This window comes from Corythoichthys intestinalis, chromosome 17 (genome assembly GCF_030265065.1).
Source record: "Corythoichthys intestinalis isolate RoL2023-P3 chromosome 17, ASM3026506v1, whole genome shotgun sequence".
Lineage (NCBI taxonomy): Eukaryota > Metazoa > Chordata > Actinopteri > Syngnathiformes > Syngnathidae > Corythoichthys > Corythoichthys intestinalis.
The window spans coordinates 24,223,274-24,251,248 of NC_080411.1; the positions used below are offsets into that span (position 1 = coordinate 24,223,274).

General features: G+C 39.2%; 3 protein-coding genes across 9 annotated transcripts; 2 read left to right on the forward strand and 1 right to left on the reverse strand.

Moving 5' to 3' along the window:
• Nucleotides 1–1,976: 1,976 nt before the first annotated feature.
• LOC130905082 (thymic stromal cotransporter homolog) lies at nucleotides 1,977–11,509 on the forward strand. The gene is made up of 7 exons (XM_057818100.1): nucleotides 1,977–3,020; nucleotides 6,707–6,877; nucleotides 7,003–7,218; nucleotides 8,784–8,955; nucleotides 9,119–9,202; nucleotides 9,292–9,448; nucleotides 9,655–11,509. The coding sequence occupies exons 1-7, from the start codon at nucleotides 2,532–2,534 to the stop codon at nucleotides 9,740–9,742; spliced, it is 1,377 nt and encodes a 458-aa protein (XP_057674083.1). The 5' UTR covers nucleotides 1,977–2,531; the 3' UTR covers nucleotides 9,743–11,509.
• snx30 (sorting nexin family member 30) lies at nucleotides 10,004–25,126 on the reverse strand. 4 transcript variants are annotated; one of them, XM_057818101.1, is made up of 9 exons: nucleotides 24,780–25,122; nucleotides 21,389–21,604; nucleotides 18,418–18,528; nucleotides 18,194–18,352; nucleotides 17,572–17,761; nucleotides 14,624–14,823; nucleotides 14,427–14,516; nucleotides 14,094–14,246; nucleotides 10,004–12,441 (listed from the first exon to the last, which is right to left on the reverse strand). In XM_057818101.1, exons 1-9 carry the CDS (start codon nucleotides 24,912–24,914, stop codon nucleotides 12,364–12,366), a joined length of 1,332 nt encoding a protein of 443 aa, XP_057674084.1. In that variant the 5' UTR covers nucleotides 24,915–25,122; the 3' UTR covers nucleotides 10,004–12,363. The 4 variants fall into 4 exon arrangements, with proteins under 4 accessions (XP_057674084.1, XP_057674087.1, XP_057674085.1 ...); XM_057818104.1 differs by lacking the exon at nucleotides 24,780–25,122 and adding an exon at nucleotides 23,432–23,593; XM_057818102.1 differs by lacking the exon at nucleotides 10,004–12,441 and having other exon boundaries at nucleotides 14,102–14,246; nucleotides 14,354–14,516; nucleotides 24,780–25,126.
• Nucleotides 24,540–27,948, forward strand: inip (ints3 and nabp interacting protein). 4 transcript variants are annotated; one of them, XM_057818106.1, is made up of 5 exons: nucleotides 24,540–24,992; nucleotides 25,422–25,618; nucleotides 26,496–26,592; nucleotides 26,780–26,839; nucleotides 26,932–27,948. In XM_057818106.1, the coding sequence occupies exons 2-5, from the start codon at nucleotides 25,594–25,596 to the stop codon at nucleotides 27,068–27,070; spliced, it is 321 nt and encodes a 106-aa protein (XP_057674089.1). In that variant the 5' UTR covers nucleotides 24,540–24,992; nucleotides 25,422–25,593; the 3' UTR covers nucleotides 27,071–27,948. The 4 variants fall into 4 exon arrangements, with proteins under 4 accessions (XP_057674089.1, XP_057674088.1, XP_057674091.1 ...); XM_057818105.1 differs by having other exon boundaries at nucleotides 24,740–24,992; nucleotides 26,493–26,592; nucleotides 26,932–27,938; XM_057818108.1 differs by having other exon boundaries at nucleotides 24,769–24,992; nucleotides 26,752–26,839; nucleotides 26,932–27,929.
• The last annotated feature ends 27 nt before the right edge of the window (nucleotides 27,949–27,975 follow it).

Here is a 27,975-nt window from a genome sequence, read left to right on the forward strand (position 1 = left end):
CCTTGTAACTACACACATTGATTATAATGGATGCGAATTTGGTCCATCAGTGAACATCGGTCTGATCGGATCCGTGCCGTACCTGGTGTAACTCGGAACTAGACATTGTGCCGATTACCGGTTTCAAGGTATACCGTCGTATGAAAATGTCAAGGTTTCAAAACCGCATAAAATTTCTGTCATTTCGTCCCTAAGGTATTAGCTATTTTTTGTGTCAGAAAAATGCATGGAGAAATCCCTTGCTAGCAGCTGTAAGGCTCAACCCTCCCCCACCAGTTGTTGCACAGTGTCAGTGAGTCTGAGCTGTGCTACACGATGGCTGGAGGTGAAAATTCCTGAACTTTTTTCCCCCATCGAAGAAAACTAAATCTTTGGTATGGGACAGAAAAGTTAAAGACGGCTGTGGCTTAGAGGAGGGCCAACCGACATGTAAAACATGTTGCGGAGGGTGGCTGCCAAGGAGGCAATACCTCCAATATGATTTCACATTTAGACCAAATTAAAAGTTAGTAAACAGTGTCATGAACGTTTCCCACCACCTACGAAAGTTAGCTGCACAGTGTTTAGTGTGTCTAGTGGTTGTAAAACATGTTTTTTTCCCTCTCTGGTAACTGTCTGTGTTGAGAAAGTGTGTGTATAACATGAACATGATACAAGTCATACGTGTTTTGTTTTTTGTTTTTTTTATATGGAAAATAATTCAATTTTTGTTCTGATGGTAATAATGTTGAGCTGTGGCTGTGGATTTAGGCTTGCCTAAAGGACTGCATTTTAATTTTATTTTGAATATTTTGTTATTTTTTAAATGTATTTTAACCTAACATTATACTTATGTTCTAAATTGCTAATATGTTTCGAAAAATAAAAATCCTGTTCAATGGAAAAGAATTTAAAACCAGGTATCTCAAAGTAACACATTTTAGAGCTGTGAGTACCGTGAATAAATACCGTGATACCTCGTGTTGAAATTCGCCCCCCCGGCCCAGACGCACCCGCGGACAGCACCAACCAAAACAAGTGCCGCTTGGCTGACGCTGCCCCGCGTGCGCCCGCCGGGAAGGCCGAATCTCACGCGTCCTCTTATTTTAACCCTTTGTACTTCAAAAGCTTGAAGAACACTCACCGAAAACAGGTTGACAATTTATTCGTCGACAATGGTAAAAACAAGGCAAAAACAGACGACGGAGGGACAATTCTGGATCCAAAACAAGGCTATATGTTTCCGAGCAGAAAAAATCTGTGTTATCTCAGTGTCCAGTCTTTTTAAAGTCTTTGCTGAGGCGGGCCTTGTCGAAGGCGTTTCTGGGCGTTGCTTTTGGGCCATCCCCTCTGTGGCCGGTTTTGGGCGGCTTAGGTTCGTGCGCGGATTGGGACGCCCGCTATCAACTTTGCTCTCCGGGCTGGTTGTACTTGTTTTAGGACAAGGCGCTTTGTCCTTGGAGTTTGCTGGGAGAGCTGATTACACGAGTTTGTGCGTCAATCTTGTGATAAGACGGCATTGTGTATCACTTCTATTTCTTCTCATTAAACTATGGTGTGCTATTTATTTTATATTAGTAGTGTAGTCCTACCGTAAATATGAAAATGATACTATTTCCTGATTAATTATATTACGTGTGTTAGACGAATGCAAACAGTTAGACGGTGCCTACGAAAACCTGTACCATATGTATGTGTTAGACTATATATGTTTTAAGACTAATGCAAACAATTATATGGTGTGTGCGATGACGATATCTTTTCTCCTTCACTCGAAACTGTGATATTATCGTACCGTCTGAATATCATAGCGGCACATGCGTACTCGGAACCTACAGGCAACAACAAGTCTGCAATGAATTAATCAACCCTGGGGGGGGGGAAATTGAATCCGTCTCTGAGGATCGATGCAGTTACATTCCTAGAATAAAACTAATAAATTCGATTCAGATATGTCCACATATAACAGAGGAGTATCAATGTTAGTTTCCTTATCAAGTACAAGAAGAACAAAACAAGTTAGACCTTGAGCCCTCCTTCCGGGCAGTCTAAAAACTGTATAATTATTTAAAGTAGGAATCCAATATCTAGTGTTCTTCCATGTTTTACATATATGGATACACATGTCCCTTCATTGGGTACAATTGCAGGAACCAAACCATAACCGTCAGGCTTCTAAAAATGTATTTATTTTTGTTTTATTTTAATAGTCATTGTCAATAAGTTTAGCGCACAGTTCAGTGGGCTGCTTATGTGTGAGAGGGGTACTTCTTATTTGCTGTTCTATAATTGAACATTTAAAACGTTAAGATATTTTAATAAAGACCTCCAATTAAATTCCGTAAGCTTTAGATAAAGTTTATATAAGTTTTAACGAATTGATAAATTGCACTTGAAAGCAGAAATGTTGATTAAACTAGTGGTGTAACAGAAGGAGGAAGTGGAATTTGACTTAACAAACTTCTGCATTTTATCTTGCTTGCTGTCTCTGTAAACGCTTCATTCCTTCAAATTCACCCTTTTAGTCACATCAACTTAAATGAATCCTTAGCATGGCATCGTCAAGCAGGTGCCTAAACACTTTCTTGGTGGTGGTCCGCCGAGTCGAGCCGCTCGTCGTACTCGCGCAGCTGGGCACGTCTTTGTTTGACACCGCGTTGCTCATGGTGGTCAAGGACCGGTGCGCCAACGCCACCTACCCCCTCACCGACGCTCATGTTTCCAGGGAGGACGACCAGCAGAGAGCCATGTCTGACTTTTACATGGTCAACAACCTCATAATCCAGTTGACACCAATTGTGCCCGCCGTCCTCCTGGCCAAGGCGGGTGACAAGGGCTGGAGAAGAGCCCCCGTCGCGGTGCCCCTGTGCGGGTACCTGCTGTCTAGCGTCGCCCTCCTCCTGGTGGTTGTTTTAAAGCTGCCCATTCAAGTGATGTTCGCGGCAGCAGTTTTCTTCGGTATTTCCGGTGGGTTCTGCGCTTACTGGCCCGGCGTCATGACGTTGGTGTCGCTCGGTTCCACAACGGAAACTCGCTCCCAGGTAAGAGAGCCTATTTCAGGGGGTCCTCCCTTGACGTCACAATAATTTGTACCTACATTAGGGCTGAACGATATTGGAAAAAAACTGACATTGCGACTTTTGGGGGTTTGCGATATATACTCATACCTGTAAAGTTGTACAGTTTCGGCGTAATTTGTACAAGTGAGCACTGATTTTTAAATGTGTACGCCGTACTTTCAAAATCTGTACATTTTTCGTGCATTACGTTTTTTTTCTCCGTTCGGATTTTGTCACCGTTTCGGCAACGAGACAATGTGCGTTACTTCGTTGGTTGAATGACGGGAGAAAAGTCAGAGACACTGAGAGTGAAGTGTTTCTTGTGACGCTGTTGCAAACTTGATGCTAGGCTAGCTGGCTCCAATTTTTCCTGACTGCAGCCGACAGCCTACAACCTACGCCTAGATATCTCATGCATATAGAACTACATGCGAAATGACAGACTCGGTGGCGTTAGTAAACAGCCGACATTTTAGAACAGTACGCTTTTCAGAAAGGCTCTGTTGTAGTGAACCTTCCTAAGCGAACCTAAGTAACTTTTTATCTAAATCGGCAAAATCTTGACTTGAATCTATCTTTAAATGATGAAACAGTTTTAAAACTTTCACGTCGAAATGAAATTATAAATAAATGACTTCCAAAAATAGCAAAGGTTACCATGTTTTTTCTCTTAAATTCAGGTAACTAAGTTGATAACTCGATTACTTTTTGGGAGAAGTAATTTGTAACTAATTAATTACTTTTTAAAAGTAAGATTAACAACACTGGTCATAAAGATAAAGTCTACAGAATGAAAAGTGACGAAAGCAGAGATTTTATTCTGTCAATTTGTTGCCGAACACAATTTGCCTGCAACTATTGCTGATCACTTCTCAGAATTAGCAAAAGAAATGTTCTCTGACTCAAAGATAGCATCGGTGAGTTAATTTTATCACTTGACCATATTTATTTATAATTGGACACACTGACGAACTACCTTCAAGTCAAACTGAATTGCGGGCTGAAGTGCCATGAAGTGCAGCCATCAAGACATGATAGAAATTGCCAAAAGTGCTACATACTAGTATAACAAAAGTCAATTTTAATTTTAGTAATCATGATGTAACTGTAGATATTGATTGTTCTTTGATTGCTCCGGGTTATATGTTACAATATTACCAATAAATTCATATTATTTTAAAAATTGAGTTTTATTTTTGTTTCATATTGCACGCTATATACAACGTTGTAAGATTAGTCACCAATTTGTAAGGGCATTCGTCACTATTTGTAAGATTGCCAACGGCCTTGGGTTGACAGGTATGTATACTGGGATATTAAAACTAGATGTTAATCAGATTGCTTGAATACCTCTGTTTGGGAAACTGGTTCACTCACCATGACCACATTGTATTCATATAGTGGTCCCTCGACATACGATCGTTTTGACACAAAATCTTTTCGACATCCGATGTAAAATTTGACTCGCCATTTGTTTCTACATACAGCAACATGCTCGAAATACGACGATTTATGACAGTGCCACAGTTTCTTTGTTTTGCCACAAGACGGACTCAAGGTGGATTTTCTTGTGGGAGAAATCAACACGGGTTCCAAGAAGGTTAGTGCAGGTGGTGAAAAAAAGGTGACGCTTGCCATTGAAATTAATATGGAAATGATAGAAAAACATGAGCGTGCTGTGCAGATCCACGACCTGGCTCGACCAAACGGTGTTAATTTCAAATGTCCACCTCCGAACTCAGTTTGCCAGTCTTTGTAAGTAGGCTAAGGGAGGCGCAGAGTGATGCCGGGACTGGCGCATCTGACCTCAGGGAACATTTTATTTTATTTTATTTTTTTTTGCTGTACTAGAATAGAGTGTACTTGCACATCCACTCAGTGGGTGGCAGTGGCGCTCTCATTATCAGCGTGTGCGCAGTATTTTTGTACCAAGCAAGAGACACGCAGCAATGCAATATGAAGAGCTGTGCGCCGTTTTCCGGCCGGGCTCATGCAGCGACCCACTGTCTTCTTCGGTTCTCATGTGTCTGCCCGAGAAGTGCCATTTTCGGCTTGGGATCATCACGATGACCACCCTCACCTCCGGTTTTCCCCGGGCCGCCGAGAATGCGCTGTTTTCGGGCCGTTTGGCTTTGACTTTTAATACAGTGGGAGATGAGGAAAGACCAGTTTACTGTGTCTGTGTCGCGGACAGCGGGAGGCCAAATCATTTAAGACGTCACTTAAAGACATTAGACCCCAATCTCATTGATAACCCGCTTGATTGTTTTTCAGCGAAAACGTGTCGAATATTGCCAACAATCGTCTCGCTTTGTCAGTGTTACATCAGTTAACCAGCAAGCACTGTTAGCATGCTCAATGCAAAATAACCCCACACCATTGCAAAGGAGCTGATACTGCAAGCAGCAAAAATAAGAAGCTGTCCCTCTGTCCAATGCCACTGTTGTTTTTCTTCTATTCAGTTTTGTTTTTTTCAGTCAAATTGTTTGGCATATTGTCCTCATCAGTTAATGTTGCTAATCAATATGAATTTATTATTTGTTGATTTTATTAAGCGGTATCCAGAGCCAATAAGACAACAAAACAAATACCAGAACACCGTAGGGGATTTCAAAACAAGGGTGGCGGTCGAACAAGCTGGCAAATGCACAAAATTCGAGATTACTAAGTGTCGAATGGCGCCCAGCAAGTCAATATCTCGGCACCCTTCTCTTGGATTGCCTGTGCTTAAATACAATCTTGATGAGCTTGAATTGGCTGCAGGTACGACGTCGGGAATGCTCCTACTCTGCAACAAAACACGATCTGACCAACAGGATGGGACAGCCGATGCCGATAAAAAATGATGATAAAATCGCGCCAGCAGCCCTCTCCGCACACAGAGCGCCGAGTGGGCAACACGAGACAAGTCAGTGAAAGTGTCCAACCCGCGTCATTCCCATGATATCTCTCCATGCGTGAAAGTAATGACGCGAGTAAATCCTGCGTCACCTTACACGGGAGTTTATCGGGATATGTTTGTGAAAGGGGCTTTATTCTCTTAATGAACAGGACATGACAACACACAATTCCGGAACAAAAAGAAAGCACCTAAGATAAATACATTTATTAAGGAAAGAATAATTAAAAGCTGGCCAGGGAGGACAGGAGCCCCAGGCGCCCACAATAAGATCTCCTCCAAACTCTCAACGCATACACTATACAGTTTTTGTTATTTCCGATACGAATAGGCAGGCCTCCATGTTCACCCATTAAGTGGCTCAAAGGAAAGTGGAATTTTACAGCAGCTGTATAATCTGTTTATAACCTTGCTTCAGAGAAGCTGATAGCGGCACAAATCTTATCCAGTCAGAAAGAAAAAAACAATATAGAAATGAATGTACCATCTACAATGAAAAAACATTCATTTATGCATTCATTGATCTTTTGAACAGCTTATCCTTACGAGGGTGGCAGGGGTGCTGGAGCCTATCCCAGCTGACTTTGGGCAGAAAGCAGGGTACACCCTGAGATGGTTGCCAGCCAGTCACAGGGCACATGGAGACAGAAAACCATCCACGCACACACTCACACCTACGGACAATTTGGAGTGTTCAATTAGCCTACCATGCATGTTTTTGGGATGTGCGAGGAAGCCAGAGTTTATTAACTGACAATGTGTGGTACAGGTAATGATGAGGGTGGAGCTGATGTATGGAGTGGCGGGTCTGCTAGGCAGTCTCCTGTCGGGGCATGTTTTCCTGCTATACAGCTCTAGTGTTGGATACGGCACAGTCCTGCTCTGCATTTGCGCTCTTCTTCATCTCCTGAGCCTCATTCACGCCACCGTGCTGCTGCAGGTCTGAGTCTTTCTGAGACATTTACGTATTCCACACAAATACTAGACTATCACTTCGCCAACTTCTCATAACATGACTGAGTACTTTTTGTCACCTAATATTTAACTTTTTTTGACTTTGTAAAGGTAAGGCAAGTATTAGGTGAGCCCGATGACAGCAGCAGTCGCCTCCTCCCCCAGTCATCCAACAGCATCTCTGTGGATATCTCAACAAGGAGAAACATGGTTATCGTGATTTTGCTGTTCTCCGCTGCTATCTTATACGGTTCCTCAGTGGGAGGCGCTGTCGAGATCCTGGGCATCTTTGTGTTGAAAGAGCCACTGCACTGGACTGCCATGCAGGTGACTTTTTTTTTGTTTTGTTTTTTTTACATTTGACATAAGAACGAAATCTCATTTAAATCAGGAGAGAAATGAGCAAGTTAGGGTTAGGGACCGTAGTGACAAAACACTCCCAACTTTTCAGGATGCTCAAATTGTCCCCACCAACTTTTAAGCAACCTTATTTGCGTTATATAATGATTTCAGTTAGATAGGTCATTAAGATTGCCTTCCCATATGTTTTAATGGTTGTAATTGACCCCACCATTATTAAGCAAATTATTTTCATTATGTTCCGACTTACATGTACCTCTTTTCACTTGCTGAATGTGCCGGTCCATTTTTTCCTCAACGCATATTTGATTGGCTGATGATCTGAACACACACACACACACATTAGATATTAGAAATATTAGGGATATTAAAAGGTTTTTTTCAGCCAGCAGCAGCCACTGTAAAAAGTGTAAAAAGATGTCAATGTTGTGGAAATGGGGAACACACTTTTAATTTTGGTACTGGAAGTCCGAAGTTTGGCTATGCTTGTGGACAAAAGCAGTAGTGTGTTACCTGAAGAACGGCTCCATTTTTATCTATTTTTTCTATTCCCTGACAAAGAAGTTTTTTTCAGTTATATTTAATTTCTCTATGTAGACAATGTTGAATGGTCGTAAGACAAATGTTTATTTTTTCCATTCTTGGATGGTTAAGAGATGATGAACAAGCTTGTATTTATTGAGTATATTAATATAATTTAAGTTATGTTCAAATAATGCAATTTAAATTTGCTCATAAAATCTGGACATTTTTTTCTGGAAGTTTTCAAAATGTTTCTTTAGTAGTTTTTGAAAACAAAGGTTTGAATTGAACGGTGCAGGCTGAACCAATACACTGAAAGTTAGTATAAGTCAATAGTTTTATTTTGTATTAATATGAATGTCCCGTCCCCAGCAAAAAGTGTACATTCAGGTTACGCCATATCACCCCTACCAATGTTGAGACCAAACCTACGCCCTTGGTGCATTGCCTTTGATGGGAATGAAACCCTTCCAATAAAACCACCACCGAAAACACACGTCAGTTACCTGGGCTGCTACAGCGTTGGTGTATCAAGTGTTTTTATCTCGTAGGCGCTAGGAGTATAAATTACCAATTTATAGAGGATATATAGATTCTTTGGACAACGATACGATATTAGGAAAACTCCAAGATTCGATTCGATTGAAGGGCCTTTGATCGATTTAATACATCATGTACACATTTAAGTTACATTTTACATAAAGCAATAAAATAACAAATTTTGTTGTTTTTGACAATTTTGTTGCCGAAACAACATTTTAATGAAAACCATTATTTTCATAAAATCGCACATCTAAAAGATGACTATATTAATCGATATTTTGCATTTTATCAATTTTTATCCGATTGTGTGTAACAAATTAATATGTAGATCCAGAATTACACCCTAAGTGGCTGCCCATATCAACAACTGCCACTCCATAGTTACGGAAACAACATTTCCCAATTTCACTCTTCCAAACCATACCAAAATTAACTGAACTGTATCCCTTGGCGAAAATTTCCTCTAGGTGGGTTACGGGAATATGGCAGGCTTTGTGATCTTCCTCAGCAGTTTCCTTGGCGCCATTGTTTTCCGTCGCTGTGTGAGCGAAGTAACACTCATCCTAATTGGCATGCTGTCATTCGCCTCTGGAATCTACCTCATGTCTTTTGTCACCACATCCTACATGTTCTACCTTGGTAAGCTGTTATAAGCTTTCTGGCTTGGTCACAGTTTTCTATATATGAAGAAGAGTATCTTTTGATTTTAGGAAAGCCAAATTCAAGATTTTTTTTTTTTTTTTTTAAGTTAAGACACAACACAAGAAAAGAACACTGAGCATGATGTTGATTTTCTTCACAGCTCGGTCGCTGAGTCTCTTTGCTCTCATTCCATTGCCTACAATCAGATCGCTGCTCTCACAACAAGTTCCAACATCATTATGGGGTGAGAAACTACATTAAGTACAGTATTTTGCTTTTTGAAACTCCAAACAAGCTTTCATGTATTTTAGCGTCCTCCTGTGTTCTCTTCAGGCATCACCCTGACCGCGCTCCAGCTGGCTCTGAGGTTTGCTGCTCTGGCATACATCCCCGCCTTCACTAAACTCTACCAGAGAACACTAGGCTGGTCCCCAGGCTTTGTCTTCATGCTCTCGAGCATACTGGCAGTTCTCGGAATGATACCCATCAGGTTCATTACGCGTTATCTGCTCATATAAAACAGATTTTTATTTCAAAATCACCACATGTAAGGTAGCCAGATTTTCAGTTTAGACACTCTGGGATAAAACTTTAACCTTTAGAGATTAAATAAAGATTAAACTCTAAAAGGTATAACGCATTAAAGGTTAATCCAGTCTAGATAAATGTACTCAAAAAATATGTTCCTCATTGCAGTGTCGTGGGATTCATCTGGTCTCGCTCCATACGCCCTGTGGAGACAGAGGTTACGCCTGAGAGAAACCGTGTGGACAAGGAGAACTAAAGCACACGTTTTAAAAAGCTAAAATCAACACAACAGAGAAGGAAACAAGCAGGTGTGCAAATGTAAGCCATCATAAAGCTATCTTTTAAATTTAAGAATGGATGTAAACCTGTCGACAACACACCAAGACATGAAAAAAAAAATCTGTGCCCGAGCTGACGTGACTTATAACTTGTGCAATACTAAATATTGTATCATAAACATTTCATTGTTATTTAAAAGTACATTTCCATTGTAAACAGGATGAATAAATCCATAAAATCTGAGTGGATAAATATCAAATCAATTTATTTTATTGGTTCAATATATACCAAAATAATTTGAGGTAAAGATAATTGCATCAAAACATCAATATACAGACTTTTATGTTATTACAAGATGTTCAAGTGTACAGTATGGACCAAAAGTAAAATGTAAACATCAGGGTGCAACAGACAGAGCAGAACTCAAGTTATTAACACTTAGCATTGAAAAAAAAAACATTCTTCAGTGATGCCATGAAATAAATGACTTATACATTTGGGTTTGGCAATTATTAATAAATTTGCACAATTAAACAGAAAAATACCCCAAAAAATTTGTACAGAATATACCTTGGCATCCATCTTCGCCCTCATATATTATCAAAACAAAGTAAAATCACATAAAAAATGATCACTTTTGCCAAAGACCTTTTTAAGAAAAAAAGTTTCAAGCGGGAGGAATCGTGTAGTGCAGCAATAAGTCAGCAGGCAAAATCTAACATGAAGCTATAAAAAAACTAGAATCAATGATGTTGAGGTTCAATTTCAGTACGTTAGCTTACAAATAGTATTGTCATTGACAATGTGTCCCTTAGTAGTTTCATTTTCACATTAAACGGACCCAAATGACAACTTCTCAGCGGGGATAAATGACACAAAAGAAGAGCATCTTTTAATTAAAAAAAAAAAAAAAAAAAAAAAAAAAAAGTACATCATTCGTTTGGAGCCGGAATCCAGCTGAACATTTCTTTGAATGCAGGCCAACTAGGGACCTGAAATTATTCCCTCATACTTCTTGTGCTTTTATTTTAATATGCCTCTGAACAGGACTGCACCAGGCAATTGACTACTTTATCAGCTGTATAGTCGTACTTAAAAAAATATGATCCCCATTAGATATCACATGTATTTGAAAAGGTAACAACCTTGCAAAACTTTACCATAAATCAACAAAACAAGGCAGCCATCTATTTGAAAGCAAATAAACGTAATGTTGGTTTGAATCATGTTGAGTAAATCATGTTGAGTAAAACTTACTACATCTGTATGACAACGATGTACCTTTACAAAGATAACGCACCCTTTTGAATGCCACTGTCAAATTGTTATTTCTAAAATGAACTAAGGTTGTTTGTAACCAAGCTAATCAGAATTACGACAAAATGAAAGCAAATGACTTGCAAGACGAATCAGAGATAGATAATCCCTTTTTTACCTTGAGGTTTCATCCAATATTCCATATTTTGATGCAACAGGAATTAATATTTTATTAAGATGATGTACGCATTTACTGCAGGGTGTTTTTTCCTTTTCATTCACACTGCTACTGTTCATCTGCCTTGCGTGACATTGAGATAAGACAGGTGGATATTTTCCTTCAAAGCAAACATTTTAAAGGTGCTATGAAATGGTAACATTTCATTTAAAAAATAAAATAAATGAATGCACCAATGTTATTTACATTTTGCACTCAAATCTGGCTGTTTTTAAAATTTAATAGTTATCCCAGCCAAAACAATGCATCAGGGACCCCCCCCCCCCCCCCCGAGCAATTCTGGTCGTGACATCACAACCAGAATTGCTAAAGGAAGTGATAATGCCTAGCTTCTAGTGTAGCGCTAGCCTCTTCTTTCACTTTTTTGGATGGATTTGAGTCCAAAATGTGGTCCGCTATAACTTTGAAGTCACTCGCTATAATATTTCATAGCACCTTAAAAAACAACAACAACAAAAACAAAGGTGCCATCTGTGAATGATGCTGTACCATTTCTCTTTTGCGAGCCGATTTTCTGATAAGAAAAGTGTTCTAATTGTTGAGATTGATTTACTCCCAGCCTAACCGAAAGAGAGATTGATGGCTGAAGAATGTCAACCAGATGGGTATCAGATGGCAAATGGACATGGCTGAACTGTTTGCACAATGCTTTCCGTGACAAGTTTGGATTTTCAAAGTGATCTGACATGAGCGGATGGACGAAAACACATTTGATAAAGCAATCTTAAACATGTATTAGAAAAGGAGTTTGTAGCTTTATCGGAGCTTGTTAACTGGGCTTAGTGTGAGCAAGGGGGAAAAAATAGCACCCTTGTATCACACAGATGAGGAAAAAAAGATGAAACACACCTCGTCAGCATGTGATTAAATAAGCAGCATTGGCGACTGTTAATTGATGTAAAGAAGAAAAAGAGCAACAACATGAAAAAGAATGTAGGCAAGAAGATAGTTGCTCTTTGACCAGTGGTCACATACATGGAATGTGTCTGCTGCATTCCAATTTTGACAGTCAACTTAGGACAGTGGAGACACAGTCCTTCATTTGGGGGCCCTAATGCCCACTCAGTCCATGGTGTGAAAAATTGTGTAATGGACAAGATGCTTCAGTCCGTCTCGCTCGTTTGGTCATCAGTCTGTTTGTCCTGCAGGACACTTATGAGCGACTCCCATGCTGCTTGGCACTGCAGAGACGTGGGGGAAAACACAATGATTTATGACACTATGAAGTTACTCGTACAATCTGACAAATCAAGAAATTGTTTAAAGGTGTTTTCTTCTCCACTGTGAGACAAATTGTGCCACTTGAGAGTAATCAATCTGAATTTGTTGTTGAACCATGAAGTATGCATCCTTTAAAACAGTGGTTCTAGAGCGGGGGGGTCAAACCGGTCCTCAAAAGGCCGCAGTGGGTGCTGGATTTCATTTCAACCAAACGAGATGAATACCTTTTCACATACTGGTGTCTTACAAGTGTGATCAGTTGACTGCAGTCAGGTGCTGCTTGTTTTAGCATAAACCTCATTGGCTGAACTGTCTGTGCTCGATCTGTTGGAAGAAAGACCAGGACCTACTGCAGCTCTTTGTGGAATCAGTTTGACACCCCTGTTCTAGAACATTTTACAGTAAGTACTACCTCAAGAATACTTTACTTTTCACACTGTAAGCCACTATATTTTTCCTTCACTTTAACATTACGCAAGCGCATGTCCTCATTGCTTTTTCTCATGTCTAATGAAAATGTTCTGTTTAGACTGCCTGATATTTCACAGGCAGAATCAGAATAGAAAGGGAATAGCACCGTATTGTATAGGCGTACCTGACCATAAGCCGCCGCCCACCAAATTTGACACGAAAACGGCATATGTTCATAGGTAAACCGCATTGGACTATGAGCTGCAGCTGTCCTCACTCTATTATGGGATATTTACACCAAAAGGTATTAACCAGTAACACTTTATTTTACAGCGACTGTCATAAGACCAAATAAACCACCATGAAGCTTTGAACCAATTGGCTGCAAAGCTTCATTGCTTCAAGAAGCTTCATTTGGCCATCACTGCTCCAATTGGTGGAGACTGTAAACCTCTGCTGCTAACTGCTATCAACACTGTTGATGTCCAACATGCCTCCTAGCATGCATTGCAGCACTCCAGATGTAAATAACAATCGAAATTTATGTTCTGTGCTAATTATTTCTTCAGTTACTGTTCCAGTTGTTTCATTAATTGCTAGTCCTGGTATTTGGTAACATTTATTTGAAAGTTTCTTCAGTTACTGTTCCAGTTGTTCCATTAATTGCTAGTCCTGGTATTTCGTAACATTTATTTGAAAGTGGCACATTAGACAATTATTATTATGACATGACACTATCATGAGCGTTAATGAATGCTTATAACAGATGCCCTTTAGTGTTATCCGGCAAATTATCTAAATTTTGACTGGATGTAAAAGACCCTACCTGGACATAAATGGAGTTAGTTACATAATTTGCCGGACGACACTTAATGACATCTGTCATAAGCATTCACCAATGCCCATGATAGTGTTATGTCATAATTATGACGGTCTTATGACAGTCCTAAGAGGCCGCTGTCAAATAAAGTGTTACCTACTAACCCAAATAAATCAACAAATAAGCAGCACTGGACTATAAGCCCCAGGAATCAAAATGAAGGTGAAAAGTAGCGGTTCATAGTCCGAAAATTACGGTATATATTTTGAATTTACCCCTGCCATTTAAACAAAATGTGAGGGGTGTCTGTGCTTTGTGACATGGCATAGTACATTGTATCACAGTGTGTTACAATAAAAAGATAAGGACTATGCAGAGTACCTTCTCATAGTAATTGATGTTTTTGTCAGCCATGCCACTGAGAAGCTGCTTAAAGTCCTGTCGCTTGTTGCTCTGCCAGCGCTCCCAGTCAGCCTTCAAGTCAGCATTGAAACACTCTACCTTGTCCTGGCAGCGCTCCACCTCAGATGGCATCTAGTGGGAGAGACAAAAGGACTACCGCTACAAGGGTCCTCCTACATACTACAGCATACAGGAGAGCAGCCACTTTGTAACATTGGTGCCGACTAATGCTTACTCACTCCAGAAAAATGACAGAAGGTGCGGCCACAAAGGTTGGGGTTAGCAACAAGGCGCAACATAGATGGTGCTTACAGGTGTTCTGTCCTCCTGTTTGCGAAGTATGGCAGCTTCCAGGCGTCCCTCGTACTCCGCCTGAGTCTGATCGCGCTTCTTCAAAACATTCTGCGAATCCAATAGATGTGGACTTTGATACACACCATTAAACTTGTGATATCATGTTTAATAGCCATTATTCACAAAACAGTTGTAATCGTCGTAATCGGTCTCACCTTCATGGACTCGATGTAGAGCATATATTCTCTGAGTACAGGCAGGAAGTCTTGGCCCATGTTTTCAACCAGCTCATCCATTGCCCCACAACACGTCGAAACGGAGCTCGCCACACCCTCCAGGGGGCGCTGCAGCTCCTCTTCTGAGCCCGTCCAGCTGGAGTACACTGTGCCATACTCCCGCAGCTCAGCCAAGTACTCTAATGAGTGAGAGGAGAGCATAAGTAGTGTAGAAATAGATTTGCTTCAAACATAATTTCTTGGTGGACAATGAGCATCATGTTAATTCAATCAGTGCAGAAATAATGTTTAAGTCTTTTGAAATGTAGACGTTCCATGCCATTGAACACACATTTTATACGCAAATTTAATGTTTTCACTGGGATTGGTGTGGTGACTTTACTTCAACCCGCACATTACAATGATCTGAAATAGGTGAATAACTGTTTTCCCATCAAATTTGAAATAATCATAATAAAATAATAACAATTATATTACTATTCCTCAGGCCAACATGCATCCTAACAAATATAACTGTGCCCATAAAAATATATTATTACTATAAAAATATTTAGAAAACCATAAAAAGATTGTATGTGTTAATGAAAACGCTAGTTGCTACAGAAAGACAGCATGGGACAGAAATCCTATGTTGTAGTTGGTCGCTACGATGCGCTGCATCTGCAGTGAGGCATTGTTGCCTCTGTGGTGGAGTTTCAGATTGTCTTGTTCTGTATTTTCTTCCTGCATCAGCAGTTTTTTTTTTTCAGCATCAGCTGTTGATTCTTTCGCGTTTAGCCATCGACCCTCCAATACATTACATGCAAAATCCGAAATACTAAAAGACGCAATGAATACAGTGCCCTCCATAATTATTGGCACCCCTGGTTAAGATGTGTTTTTTAGCTTCTAATATATATATATTTTTTTAATTCAAATAATATGGGACCTTAATGGAAAAAAAAGAGAAAAATCCAACCTTCAATACAAGTGCATTTATTCAGTGGGGGAAAAAATCCCACATGAAGAAATAATTATTTGACATCAAATAATGTGTGTCACAATTATTAGCACCCCTGGTGTTAATACTTTGTACAACCCCCTTTTGCCAACAAAACAAGGTCTGGGGACTGAGATGGCCATGGGAGGAGCTTGATTTTGTGTCTGGTGAACCATTTCTGTGTAGATTTGGCCATATGTTTAGGGTCACTGTCTTCCTGAAAGACCCAGTGACGACCCATCTTCAGCTTTCGGGCAGAGGGCAACAGATTTTAATTTAACCAAAGCACACGGTCCCAGTTGAAGCCTGGGACCGTGTGCTTTGGTCAGATGAGACCAAGATTGAGCTTTTTGGCAACAAACACTCTAAGTGGGTCTGGCGTGCCACGAAAGATGCGCATGCTGAAAAGCACCTCATACCCACTGTGAAGTATGGGGGTGGGTCAGTGATGCCGTGGGGCTGTTTCGCTTCCAAAGGCTGTTTCGCTTCCAAAGGCCCTGGGAACCTTGGCTTGGTGCATGGCTTCATGAATGCATTGAAATACCAGGACATTTTAAATCAAAATCTGTTGCCCTCTGCCCGAAAGCTGAAGATGGGTCGTCACTGGGTCTTTCAGCAAGACAATGACCCTAAACATATGGCCAAATCTACACAGAAATGGTTCACCAGACACAAAATCAAGCTCCTCCCATGCCCATCTCAGTCCCCAGACCTTGTTTTGAAGGCAAAAGGGTGTTGTACAAAGTATTAACACCAGGGGTGCTAATAATTGTGACACACATTATTTGATGCATTAAGCCCCTGAACTATTTTCAATTTTGTCCGTTTTACCCTGGAGACCTTTGTTTACAGATGTCGCGCAACCGCTTTTTTTTTTTCCAACCCAGCCATAAAAAGTATTTATTATTCGAAATGTCCGTCATTTTTAGCTTTGAATCATTAATTGATGTCTAATATTTAGTTTAAATTTTTAAAAACTTTAACAAATTATTCACTTGCATATTTTAAACTTAAATAAATAAATAAATAAATAAAATAAAATCTTTTTTAAAATACCCTCATGTTCAAAAAAAATTTCTTCCCCCAGAAAAATTGAGATTTTAAGCTTTCCAATGATTTATCACACGTGCATATCCAAAATTTAGAAATTTGGCCAAATCGGGGGTCTCAGACCGGAACTTCAAGTCACCTGAGTTTTTTCCGCCATATATTTATCTTTTTTCATCTGCATTATGTTATATTATCTACTTCGTTACAGGTATTGCCGGTTAGGTATAAGGAATGATTAAAATGTGTTTGGCTGTTATTTTATTCTGGTTTTACCCCGATTATAAATTTTATTTTGGTGTTTCAGTAGTGCTTGGAACGGATTAAGGCATTTGCGTCTCTATGAAATTTTCAGGTTATGAGACTACTTCCAGAACTAATTAAATTGATAAGTAGAGGTACCACTGTATTCCAGTTCTGATTACTCTAATGCTGATAACCCTAATTCTCTGTGGGCCTTGAAAGGTTGTCTTATTAATGAATGGCTGGCATAGATTGTGTTTAAAAATAAAAAATAAAAAAAGAGAAGAGGTTGTGTTATCTTTGTGTCTCTTCCTGTTTCACAACATCAAATGTGTGTTTAAAGTCGTAACTAGTAAGGTTTGTTCTCTTTACAGCCACTGAAAATACAGCTCATCTTGCTGGAGCTAAATCTTACTTTTATCTCATCCTTCTAATCAAAGCACTGTCAAAACATTCTGCTTAAATGCCTGTTGCTCGGTTCCAGTGAAATAATAATTTCACTCCGTAGCGCCATGTAAGTGTTTAGTTAAATGTGCTACATATTGCTTGCACTGCCTTGAATTTCTCCGTATTGTAAATCAACCCAAAGCAAACATGAATTAATGCACTTGGTGGAAACCTGACCTTTGGTGATCAGCAACCACCATTATTTTGTTACCTGACTGCTCTTTGAGGATCCTCTGAGCAATGCGGTCAATCGTGCCCAGTTTCTGGCTGAAGGTGTCCAGGTACTCGCCCATGGCACAAAACTCCTGCGGCCTCACCCGCAGCTTGTAACCTCCGGCTACGTACTTTACCGACTCGCCCACTTTGGTGAGCAGCGCCAGACCCTGACGTTTGTTCAAGTCCTGCAGATGCACAACAAGTTCAGAATTCTATTAAACTGTATCAGCCACGGTATCCATTTTTAATCCAACAATTTAATACAGTAATGTCTCCTATGCTAAATGAATACGGTTTCCCTTCAGTTTATTATGCATTGTACTCTCTGACCCATGAGAGATGTTGGCCTAGTACCATGCAATGTGACGATGAGCCGCATGACCTAAATAATTACATCCGAGCATGTGATAAGAGACCGATTGTCTTGACTAATGTGATGGATGAATACAGCATTCAGAGAAAGGCTGTTTGTATACTTGTGGTGAGAAAATGCTATTTATTTGAGAGTCACCTCTGTGGTACCCCTCCATAAGCTTGTCAAAGTGATTTATTAGGGTTGGCAACTTATGTTGGCTTTTTGTTGAATTAAAATGTTTCCTGCCTGAGAGTCGTCTCACCTTAGCAGACAGAAAAGCGTTGAGCTGTGGATTGAAAGATAGGACTGGGTGGTCTGCAACACGCTTCAGGAATTTGTCCAAGGCTTTCATTCGCGTTTCAACAAACTCTTCCGAAAAGCGATCCACCACACCCTTCATTACGAACTTCTCTGGTAAAGGCTGAAAGAAAAGTGATCGAAGTTGATTCAGGTGCGATAATCAGTGTGGTCCTTGTGGTCACTTACAGGGATTAGGTGGGTGGGTTGGCTGTCCTCCAGTTTGATCCTAAGCCAGTCGAAGTCTTGATAGCGGCGCCGCACACAATATTCTGGAAGGTCAAACTCAATCCGCGTTGTCTTAAAAGAATACACACACACGACATTGACATTGTTAGCTGGGTAAAATTTTAATATGAAAAAATTCTTTAAAGGAATCCAAGATCTTAAATAGCTTCTACATTGAAAGTAGAGAGTGAAACATTCTTCTGGTCATAGGCAGAGAATAATGGCCAAAGAGCTTAACGTTATTTTCAGCAGACAAGAGTCATACATAATTTTTTCCTAATAATTTTTTTTTTTTTTTTAAACACGCAAAAAGGGCTGTGAAGTAGGGGTGAAATAGTCGATTTGGATCAATACATTAATTGGTTTAGCAAAATCGAATAGAAATCGATCAATGTAAAAACATTGATTTTTCTTTTAGATGTGTTTAAAAAAAAAAAAAAAAAAAGGTTTTCATTAGAATGAAATACAATAACGAAACGATCATAATATAATATAATAATAAAATTGTTTTTTTTTTTCCTTTAGGTGAAAAAGGACCCAATTGTGTTAAATGTGTACAGATTGTCAGAGGTGGGTAGAGTAGCCAAAAATTTTACTCAAATAAGATTAGCGTTTCTTAATATTATTCAAATAAAAGAAGTTATCCAAAAAATGTACTCAAGTACAAATAAAAAAGTATTTGGTGAAAGGAATACTCAAGTAATGATTAACATTGTGAGTAACTGCTTATGATGTTTGTTTTTCTTTTTAAACAATGTTTTTTTTAATCATAGTTTATCTATATGAACTTAATATGATACTGCCCTATAACCTATTAAACAACCACATTAAGCTAATGAAATACAAAAAAAATCACTGAATTCTAGCGAGAGAAAAAAAATCTACAGAAATGAAGCATTATTCGTCCAAAGAGCATGACTGCCGTCTAGTGGAGAAAACATTTTAAACTAAAAGAATCATATCTCCGGTTTTCCGTGGTCACTCGGTGCCAAAATAAACCTGGGAGATTAAAATCCGCGCTTTCGCGTAATGTTGACTGCAGCGCTCTATGGTCAAATAGTTTATTTTTTTACAGTGCTTTAAAGATGCCACGTGATTAAACAGGCCGGCATGATCGTAGAAAAGCAAGCTTAAGTCTGATTGGTATAATGGAGTCGTGATTATTGCTGCGACGTTTCAATGGTCAAACTTATAGTCACTGTTGGCGTTTCTGGCAAGAAAAAAAAAGTAATCTAGTATGTAGATTAAAGAGGAAAAATGTAACGACTAGTGTAGCCCAAAGTAGCGGAGTAAGAGTAGTGTTTCTTCACAAATCTACTCAAGTAAAAAGTATGGCTAAGGCAAACTAGTCTTAGAAGTACTTTTTTCTCAAAGTTACTTAAGTAAATGTAACTGAGTAGATGTCAATGACTTGAGGTTGAGTTTGTAATTTCGGCAAAAATCATATTCATATCGCTGTCTGAAGAATGGATGTTGTATCATCATAAAATTGGTTATTTACACTCCTACGGTGAACAAGAAATGCAGAATCTATTCTAACTTTTTATTTCATGAATAATTTTAAGGATTAGGAATGTTTTGGAGTGTTGACTTCCATTCATAGATGTAGAAGAGTACAGACCCCAGTTGCAATCTTGCTTACATGCCACTGTTAAAGAGCCTCACATATGCTGTTTTAATTAACACTATGCCTTCATATTTGACTGTGATATTTGTATAAGGCCATTCGCACTGAGCACCCAAGAGCACATAGCAACAATCACCATGCCACTACCAGGCAGTGCATGGCAGAGCCCCTCTGACTCTTTCATTGCACTCTCAATCACCACTAAGAGTAAGTGAATACAAGCAAAGCATCACAGTGGCAAATCAAAGTGATCGGATTTATCCCTGGATAATTTTTCACGAGGATTGCCGGGGAAAACGCTTCCCCGAAATGAAATTAATGTGTTCTTTCAGCCAAGCAAACGGCTTAGTTTACCACATTCTGATGCAATGTGACCTGCTTACGTAGTCATGAAGATATAGCTGTCCTGTTTATAGATTAAACGTGTTTAATATTTGCGGCATATGAAAACAAAGACTGATAAATGATCCAAAGCATGTCCTAAGTCCCTCTCTAAAATAATATATTTTGTGAAATGTTTTGAATGTTTCGTCCGACTTGCATTCATTCAAAATTGACCTGTCATTTTTAAGTATGTCTACAAAATTGTAATGATATCAAATTTTTGGAATATATAATTCATACACAATATTTATCATCTATCCATTATCTGAACCGCTCATCCTCACAAGGCTCGTGGCTCGTGGGGTTTCTGAAGCCTATCCCAGCTGATGACGGGCAGAAAACTGGGTACATGCTGAACTTCACAGTGAAAGTCACAGTGTACCTTGACAGCCAATCACAGCCTGTCAGCAAATCACATTTTACCAGTCACAGTTACAAGCCCTATATGACGCTTTGTCGATAACACAAAAAGTGTCAAAACTCCTATTGCGTGAAGACGCTAACTTGGCATTATTATTTTCAGACCACGAACTGTAAGTTTCCTGTCAAGTTCTCTGTGAATTAATCAATAAGTAATACTGGCGTTCCCTGGTCTGCTACATGTGTAATTCAAAACCTAACAAGTCGTCTGCCCAAATTCCCCATTCTTTAGACTCTCACTTCTCTGCTTTGCATGCTGACTTTGAAGGAACTATCACCACGTCGCCAATAATATCAAGTCATTAAAGACATTTTCCATACCACATTTTGCCATAGAACACTTTGTTTCAAGTTCTTCTGTATATTGCTTCAACAAAATTGAATCGTTTGCAGTCTACCCAAGGTGCAGCCCTCCTCATCCATCACTAAAGTCTGACTTGGAGGACACTATAGAAAATTGATGGATATATGCAACACCCATGACAAAGGCTGTAAGCAAACCTTGGTGGACACTCTATAGGTGATGTAGGTCTCCATGGTGGAGACATGCTTCTTTGGATCATCCACTGTGACAAACAGGTCACGCATTTCTGTGGAGCTGTAATAGTCCCGTGGGTCTGACTCGATGTCATCGTCCAGCTGCAGCCTGTTGAATAGTGAAGATGCCGAGGCGGGACTCGGCGTGTCCGCCGGCGTGCCATTGGATAGCCCTCCTTCCTGAAGGTAGAGATTTAAAAAAATAAATAAATAAAGCGGCCCTCACAAACAAAGAAGTGACAGATTGATGCAGTTGTTTGTCCCTGTGAATGAAGCTCTTGTTGAGGTCACAGCTACGTGCTTAAACCACCCATCATGTGACACACCATTGACACTGAATTGAATGATGGACAATGCAGCAAGAATAAATCAAATGTTTGCACTGTAGATTGTATACCAAAGGAAAACTTTTGTTGTTTTGTTGCCCTCCCAGTTAAAATTGCAGAAGTACGACGATAGCTTGTTTTTCTATTTATTAAGTTTTGTAAAATATCCCAGAATGATTTCCTGACCACTGTATCGATAATCATTGTATTGCTGTCTCGTGAGATCATCGTTATCATGAGCTTAGTATCGCATATCATATCGTGAGGTACCAAGAGGTTCCCACCCCTAATGGCAAAAGCTTCTTAAAAGGAAATCCTCTTTTACAGGTACAGTCCTTATTGTAGTAGACGGACATGCTTGTGTTATATTCTCTGTAAGGCCGGAAACATGCATGGAATTAGGCATGGTTCAAGCGACAAATCCAATTTTTTGCTCTAGATTTGTGGGATTTTACACTTTTTCCATCTGGCAGATGCTACAGGAGTTTTGTGGCCAGGGAAAAAAAAAAAAAAAAAAAAAAAAAACGATGACTAAAAAAAAAAAAAACTTTTAGCCTAAGGCAGAGGTAGCCAACTCCGGTCCTCGAGGGCCCCTATCCAGCTTGTTTTCCATGTCTCCCTCCTTTAAAACACCTGAATCAAATGATCAGCTAATCAGTAAGCCCTGCATAACAATCCTGATTATTTGAGTCAGGTGTGTTGGAGGATGGAGACATGGAAAACAAGCTGGATAGGGGCCCTCAAGGACCGACGTTGGCTACCCCTGGCCTAAGGCCACAAGACTTTGATTTGATTTCTTTATTTTCCCTTCAGGCATGACAAATCCAAACAAACATACTGCATTCATATGTGTTTACATTTAATTCAACCCGAAAAGAAATGGGCAGACGGGAGAAGCCAAAGCTTAATTTAAAAATTAACTTTCAAACAAAGACCATATAATCTAGATCTGTGAACCACACAGTACAATATTTTTGTAACCTTGATAATACTTGACGTGCTCATACCTAGAGCAATAGCTCAGTAAGCGGTCATATTTGAACAGCGGCCTATGTGAATTACTGGAACAATAAAATGTACCTTTTTGCTTTACTACCAAACTCAAACATTTTTAACTGACTTTTGAAATGCGAGTATTTTATTGTATTCATTGTTGTTGTTGTTTTTTCTTTTTCTTTTTTTAATCTTTCTTGTTTTTACTGTGCACATGATTAATAAATAACTAATCATGAGTATTTGAATATCCATAATGATTTCAGTACTAAAACAAAAAACATGCTCTTGGATCTTTTCCGATGTAATTGGGCCTCATTCTGGTGTTGATAAAAATCTAACATGTATCTGATTTGCAAAGATGCAAAAATCAACTGAGAATTTGACATAATTGACATACAGTGGTTGGTAATGTACTATGTTTAAAAGTATGTAAGAAACAGGAGGGGAAAAAACACTGTAAAATTGAACTACTGCAAAAGCATAGAGAAAATTAAATATGGTCTAAATATGTTTACAACCAAGTTGACCAATGGCAGATAATGGTATGGAGGAAAAGCACAAACTTAGAACCTAAAATGGAACGTATTGTGACATAAAGCAGCTGCTTGCTCCGGCTAATCAGTACAAATTAGCTGAAACAGCAAGTCATTGAAGAAGGTCAAAAACATTCCAGTGGTTTGCTTACCCAAAAATAAATTGCCAGTGAATTTACAGAAGGTTCGATTATTTGGACAGTTTAACCTGCGACTGATTATTTCCATTATTTTCCATGGAGAAGAGTGATTTTAAAATCAGGAGGTCGATTACAGAGGTTACACTGTATTCGTCTCACATTTTCTTTTTAAAGCCAAAGTATGTGTAGTGCAATTTGTTTCAGATCTCTCCCACGCCATCAAATGCACTCACTCGCCTTCCCGGTCTCATCACGAGAGGCCAAGCTCGATCTTGGTTAGGACAACATTTCTACACTGCGCTTTAAAGCCTAACTAGTGATCACAGATCACATAATTGCATTGGGTTGCATCATTGCATTGCAGTGAACGAACATGCAAGTCACTCACTCATTGCAAAGGAGTCATGCTCAGACAAAGCACGCTCAAGATCTGGGTTTCTTGACTAAAAATTTAATAAGATGAAAGTCGTTCCCATATTGTGATACAGTCATGGAATTTGATTTGGTCACTGCCGTGGTATAATGTAAAATTGTATTAATTATTAATGTCTATATGTGCCCTGACTGACAACATCTATTCCACCTTTTAGGCCCTGGTTCATCTATCCCTAAAAAAAGGTGTTTTTAATCGTACTGGAAACTCTGTCATAATGAATTTTGTGATATTACTTTACTACATTTAGTATTTCTTCAACTGAGGTTAAAACTGGTGGACATAGTCAGAAATGAGCACGTCCACTCTATGATCGTGAAATGTCACTTGATATACATATAAAAAATGTTTCAGAAATTAGAAATATTCCAGTTAAAAAAATACAGTTGGATAGCTGACTGAATGTTAGGTGTATGTTGCTGAGTTACATTTTTCTGATGATATGATGGAAATTTGAACACTAAAAAGTCTACCTGTCAGCAAGATTACATATTTTACTGTTGGTGTGTATGTGTAAATGGAGGGCAAAAATTCTACAAAATCCTTAGAAGAAAATTGACAGTTTTTGGGGGTGAAATGGGAACGACCCAAAACTACTTAAGGACTTACTCCCGTACACAGACACAAGACTGCATTTTATCGATGACATCAAAACGTGCTGATAATTATCTGCTATTTAAAGCGGCACAGTTTTAGTGAAGTTATTTGTTAGCTTCAACAAGAGTTTGTCTTCTTTAATAAATCTTATCCATTTTAAGCAGGGTGTTGAACCTTTTAAAGGGCTGAAAGGAGGCGTTTGTTTTACTCGGTGATTATCGTCTTTAAGTTTTGTGATCATCGCTGCTATCAGTACAAACAACAGGTTACAAAATTGTTTTGTTTTATTTTGTTTTGACAACGCTTGAGTAAAGCCAGGGTCCAGCCTACCTTGTCGCCTCCAGCGGGGACGCCGACATCTGGCCCCGGAGACAGCGGCTCGTCCGCGGCGGACAGCGGGTGGAGAATCTCTGCGATGTGTTTCTGCCCCGAGCTGGCCAGGCCTCGCTGGGCGCCGATGCTCATTGTGCGGCAGGCGCGGCGTCTCGCCTGGAAGTCGAAGCTAGGAGCTGTCCAGTTTCAGCGGCTATTGGAGCTTTCACGGTCTGGCGAATTGGTTTTCTGTACGCCGTCTTGTTAAAAAAAAAAAAAAAAAAAACGATATTCCGAGCCGCTATTTGGTCGTAATAGTCAGCTGACCCCTACAGCGCAGCTGCGGAGGTTAACTCACGGAAAACCCGGAAGTAAACATCGAGTACGAAAAAAGCAAGCAAGGGAGTCCTTTGCCTAAAAATCAACACATCTTAAAATTAACAGATTTACAGTAAATAGGCATCTATGCATAGTTAAACACGAGGTCAAAAGCACAGGCTGTTATATAATCATGTCTTTTAGAAAACTATTAATATTGCTTATTTATTGTGCGATGCCGTTATGGCATTTTTGTTTTAAAATAGTTATGTAGTACGAATATATATTTTCCTTTTCCCCCGTAACACATATTTTTGCTTTTATTTTCCATATTTTGAACAGGCATCGTCGCGGATACCTCACCAGGACGTCCTGAAATCACCCCGCAGCCGCAGCCACGACTATTACTACACACAAGGAAGAAGTGAACACCGGTCGTATTAGGAGTAACAATCTCATAATTCACGTGATATAGGTTAGATATATCAATTTTCTTCATTTTTACGTCGGCAGTATGGCTGCTAATCCTTCAGGACCAGGTAAATTTACTACTTTCACGAGTCGATGACTATGTTGTAGTCTTTGGCGTGGTAGTTCTTTGTCGTGCGATAGCCCAACTCCGCGGCGTAGGTTTACTATCTTGACGTTTGTGCTCTTTGAACATACAAATACTGTATTGAACACATTTTTATGCTGGCAGCAATACACCTGCTAATATTTTGGAACTTATGCAAATAATATTTTTCGTTTGAGTCCGAAGAAATTCACCAAAAAAATGAAACTATAAAGTTGTACAGGACTACCGCAATTTTGGTGCTTTGTTGACTTAGCACATCAGTATGTACAATATTCACCAATTCTGCCCCCCCCCCATCCCCACACTTTCTTTAATTACGTATTATTCCTTTTCACTCTCAGTTAATAATAGTTGTCCAATCGTAATCATTTTTAGAGAACTCCAAACCAAACCTCTACATTAAACACTGATTGAAATCACTGCATTGAATGAGCCATCTTCATGTTAAAGTTATCCAGTCATGTTTAAAATGAGAAATTACTTCAAATGTGCATGTTTTGCTCAGTCTGTTTTGGTGGAATTATTTATTTCACAAATTACTTACGAAAACACTGGAGGATGCAATAAAAGTGTATTATGACATAATGTGTGATAAAGTTTAGATGAAATTTAAGCTCCATGCATTCTTCCTATGACTATTAAAAAGTGATTGTGTAACCTATGCTTTGGTTCTACAGTCTTTGATTAATTGTTCTCATAGCTTGTCTATTTACCCATACATTGTTTGAACTAGCTTTGCATAATTTGGGCCATAAAACTAAAACTGAAAATGAGTCCTACTACAGCCTTACTGGTGCTAATTTGTTTTTCCTCTTTTCTGTTCCATTATTCCAAAGCAGTCTTTCAGAACAAAGCCCGAGTGCAAATATTGGCTGAGCTGGAGAAAGAGAGGAAGCGGTTGATACAGAATCAGTCTGTGAGCACTCCAGGAGCCAGGTAGCGTTCAATTGGGACAAAAAAAAAAAAAAGTGATATAAATTTCAAGGATATCAATATAAAAGTATCAGTCGTGGCTCTAATGAATTTGTGTAGTTCACATATGATAAAAACAGGCAATTTCACATATGGATGACTATTTTACATTAATTCCCTAAGCATCTCAATATCTCGTCACAACACGAAGGACTTCCGGGATAGTGCAGAGCAACAGCATATCGTCGCCCAGCAGAAAGCAGCCTTGCAGGTACAATATTGTTATGAAGCGCTTTTGTTAAAAGTTCAAGATGTCAGAAATAGTCTGAAGTTTGTCGAATTGTATTTTTTTTGCTCCCACAGCATGCACACGCACACTCGTCAGGCTTCTTCATCACTCAGGACTCATCATTTGGTAACCTCATTCTCCCTGTGCTGCCACGCCTGGCGCCTCAGTCATGACCTTTTCACACGAGACGTGTGCACATACGCTCACGTCTAACTTTGAAGCGCACCTCTTGGGTCTGTCAAATGTGGACACCTGTGTATCCTGGGAACAACCTCAGGGGATTCAATAATTAACAAATCTAAATCCAAACAAATCTTGCTCAACATGTATATCACTGGTATCCTTGGCTGTATACTTTGTATGCGTATGTGTGACACATTTCATGGCACTGATCACATGATTTTCCATCATAGGGCTAATTTTGTTTATTCCAAATAAATTAACACTTTGTGGAAAATTAATGTGTAATACTGTACTGTATTCCGCTGACTGTTTTTTTATTTTATTTTTATGAGGATTGACTGTCTAAGACCAGATTGCTTAACTCATGCCAATTCTCCCAGTTCAAATAGATTGGATGTTTATTGCCATCAATGGCAGTCGATGAGTCAAATTCAAAACTTTTCTATGTAGACTGCAATGATAAAAATTTGCTATACTGTACAGCCTTAGGTCAAGGTGGGCCTCATTGAAATGTTCACTTTTACCTAATAAGAATAAAAAACAAGTATATGATCCACTAAAACCTCTGCAAATGTGGAATTAGACATTAGAAAGATCAGGTGTACCTAATTGAGTGGAAATTTTATTAGGATTTATATTGGTGAATTGAATGACTTCCTTAAACCTGTGGAGTAATTGTCAAACGCAAAATATTTCTTTGGACCTGCTTCATTGGACTCATTTGGTATAAAGTACTTCTGCTTGACCAGTAAATGATGTTACTACGTACTGATTTTGGTACCGTTGAAGCAGGCAAAGCAGATCATGGACCAGCGAGTTGTGAATTTCGGCCACAAGAGGTCAGCAGTGAACCTCTTGTCTGACCATCACGACTTATGTTCAAGTCTTTTTTTTTTTTTTTTTTTTCTTTGAGAAGGTATTGAATAGTCGTCCAA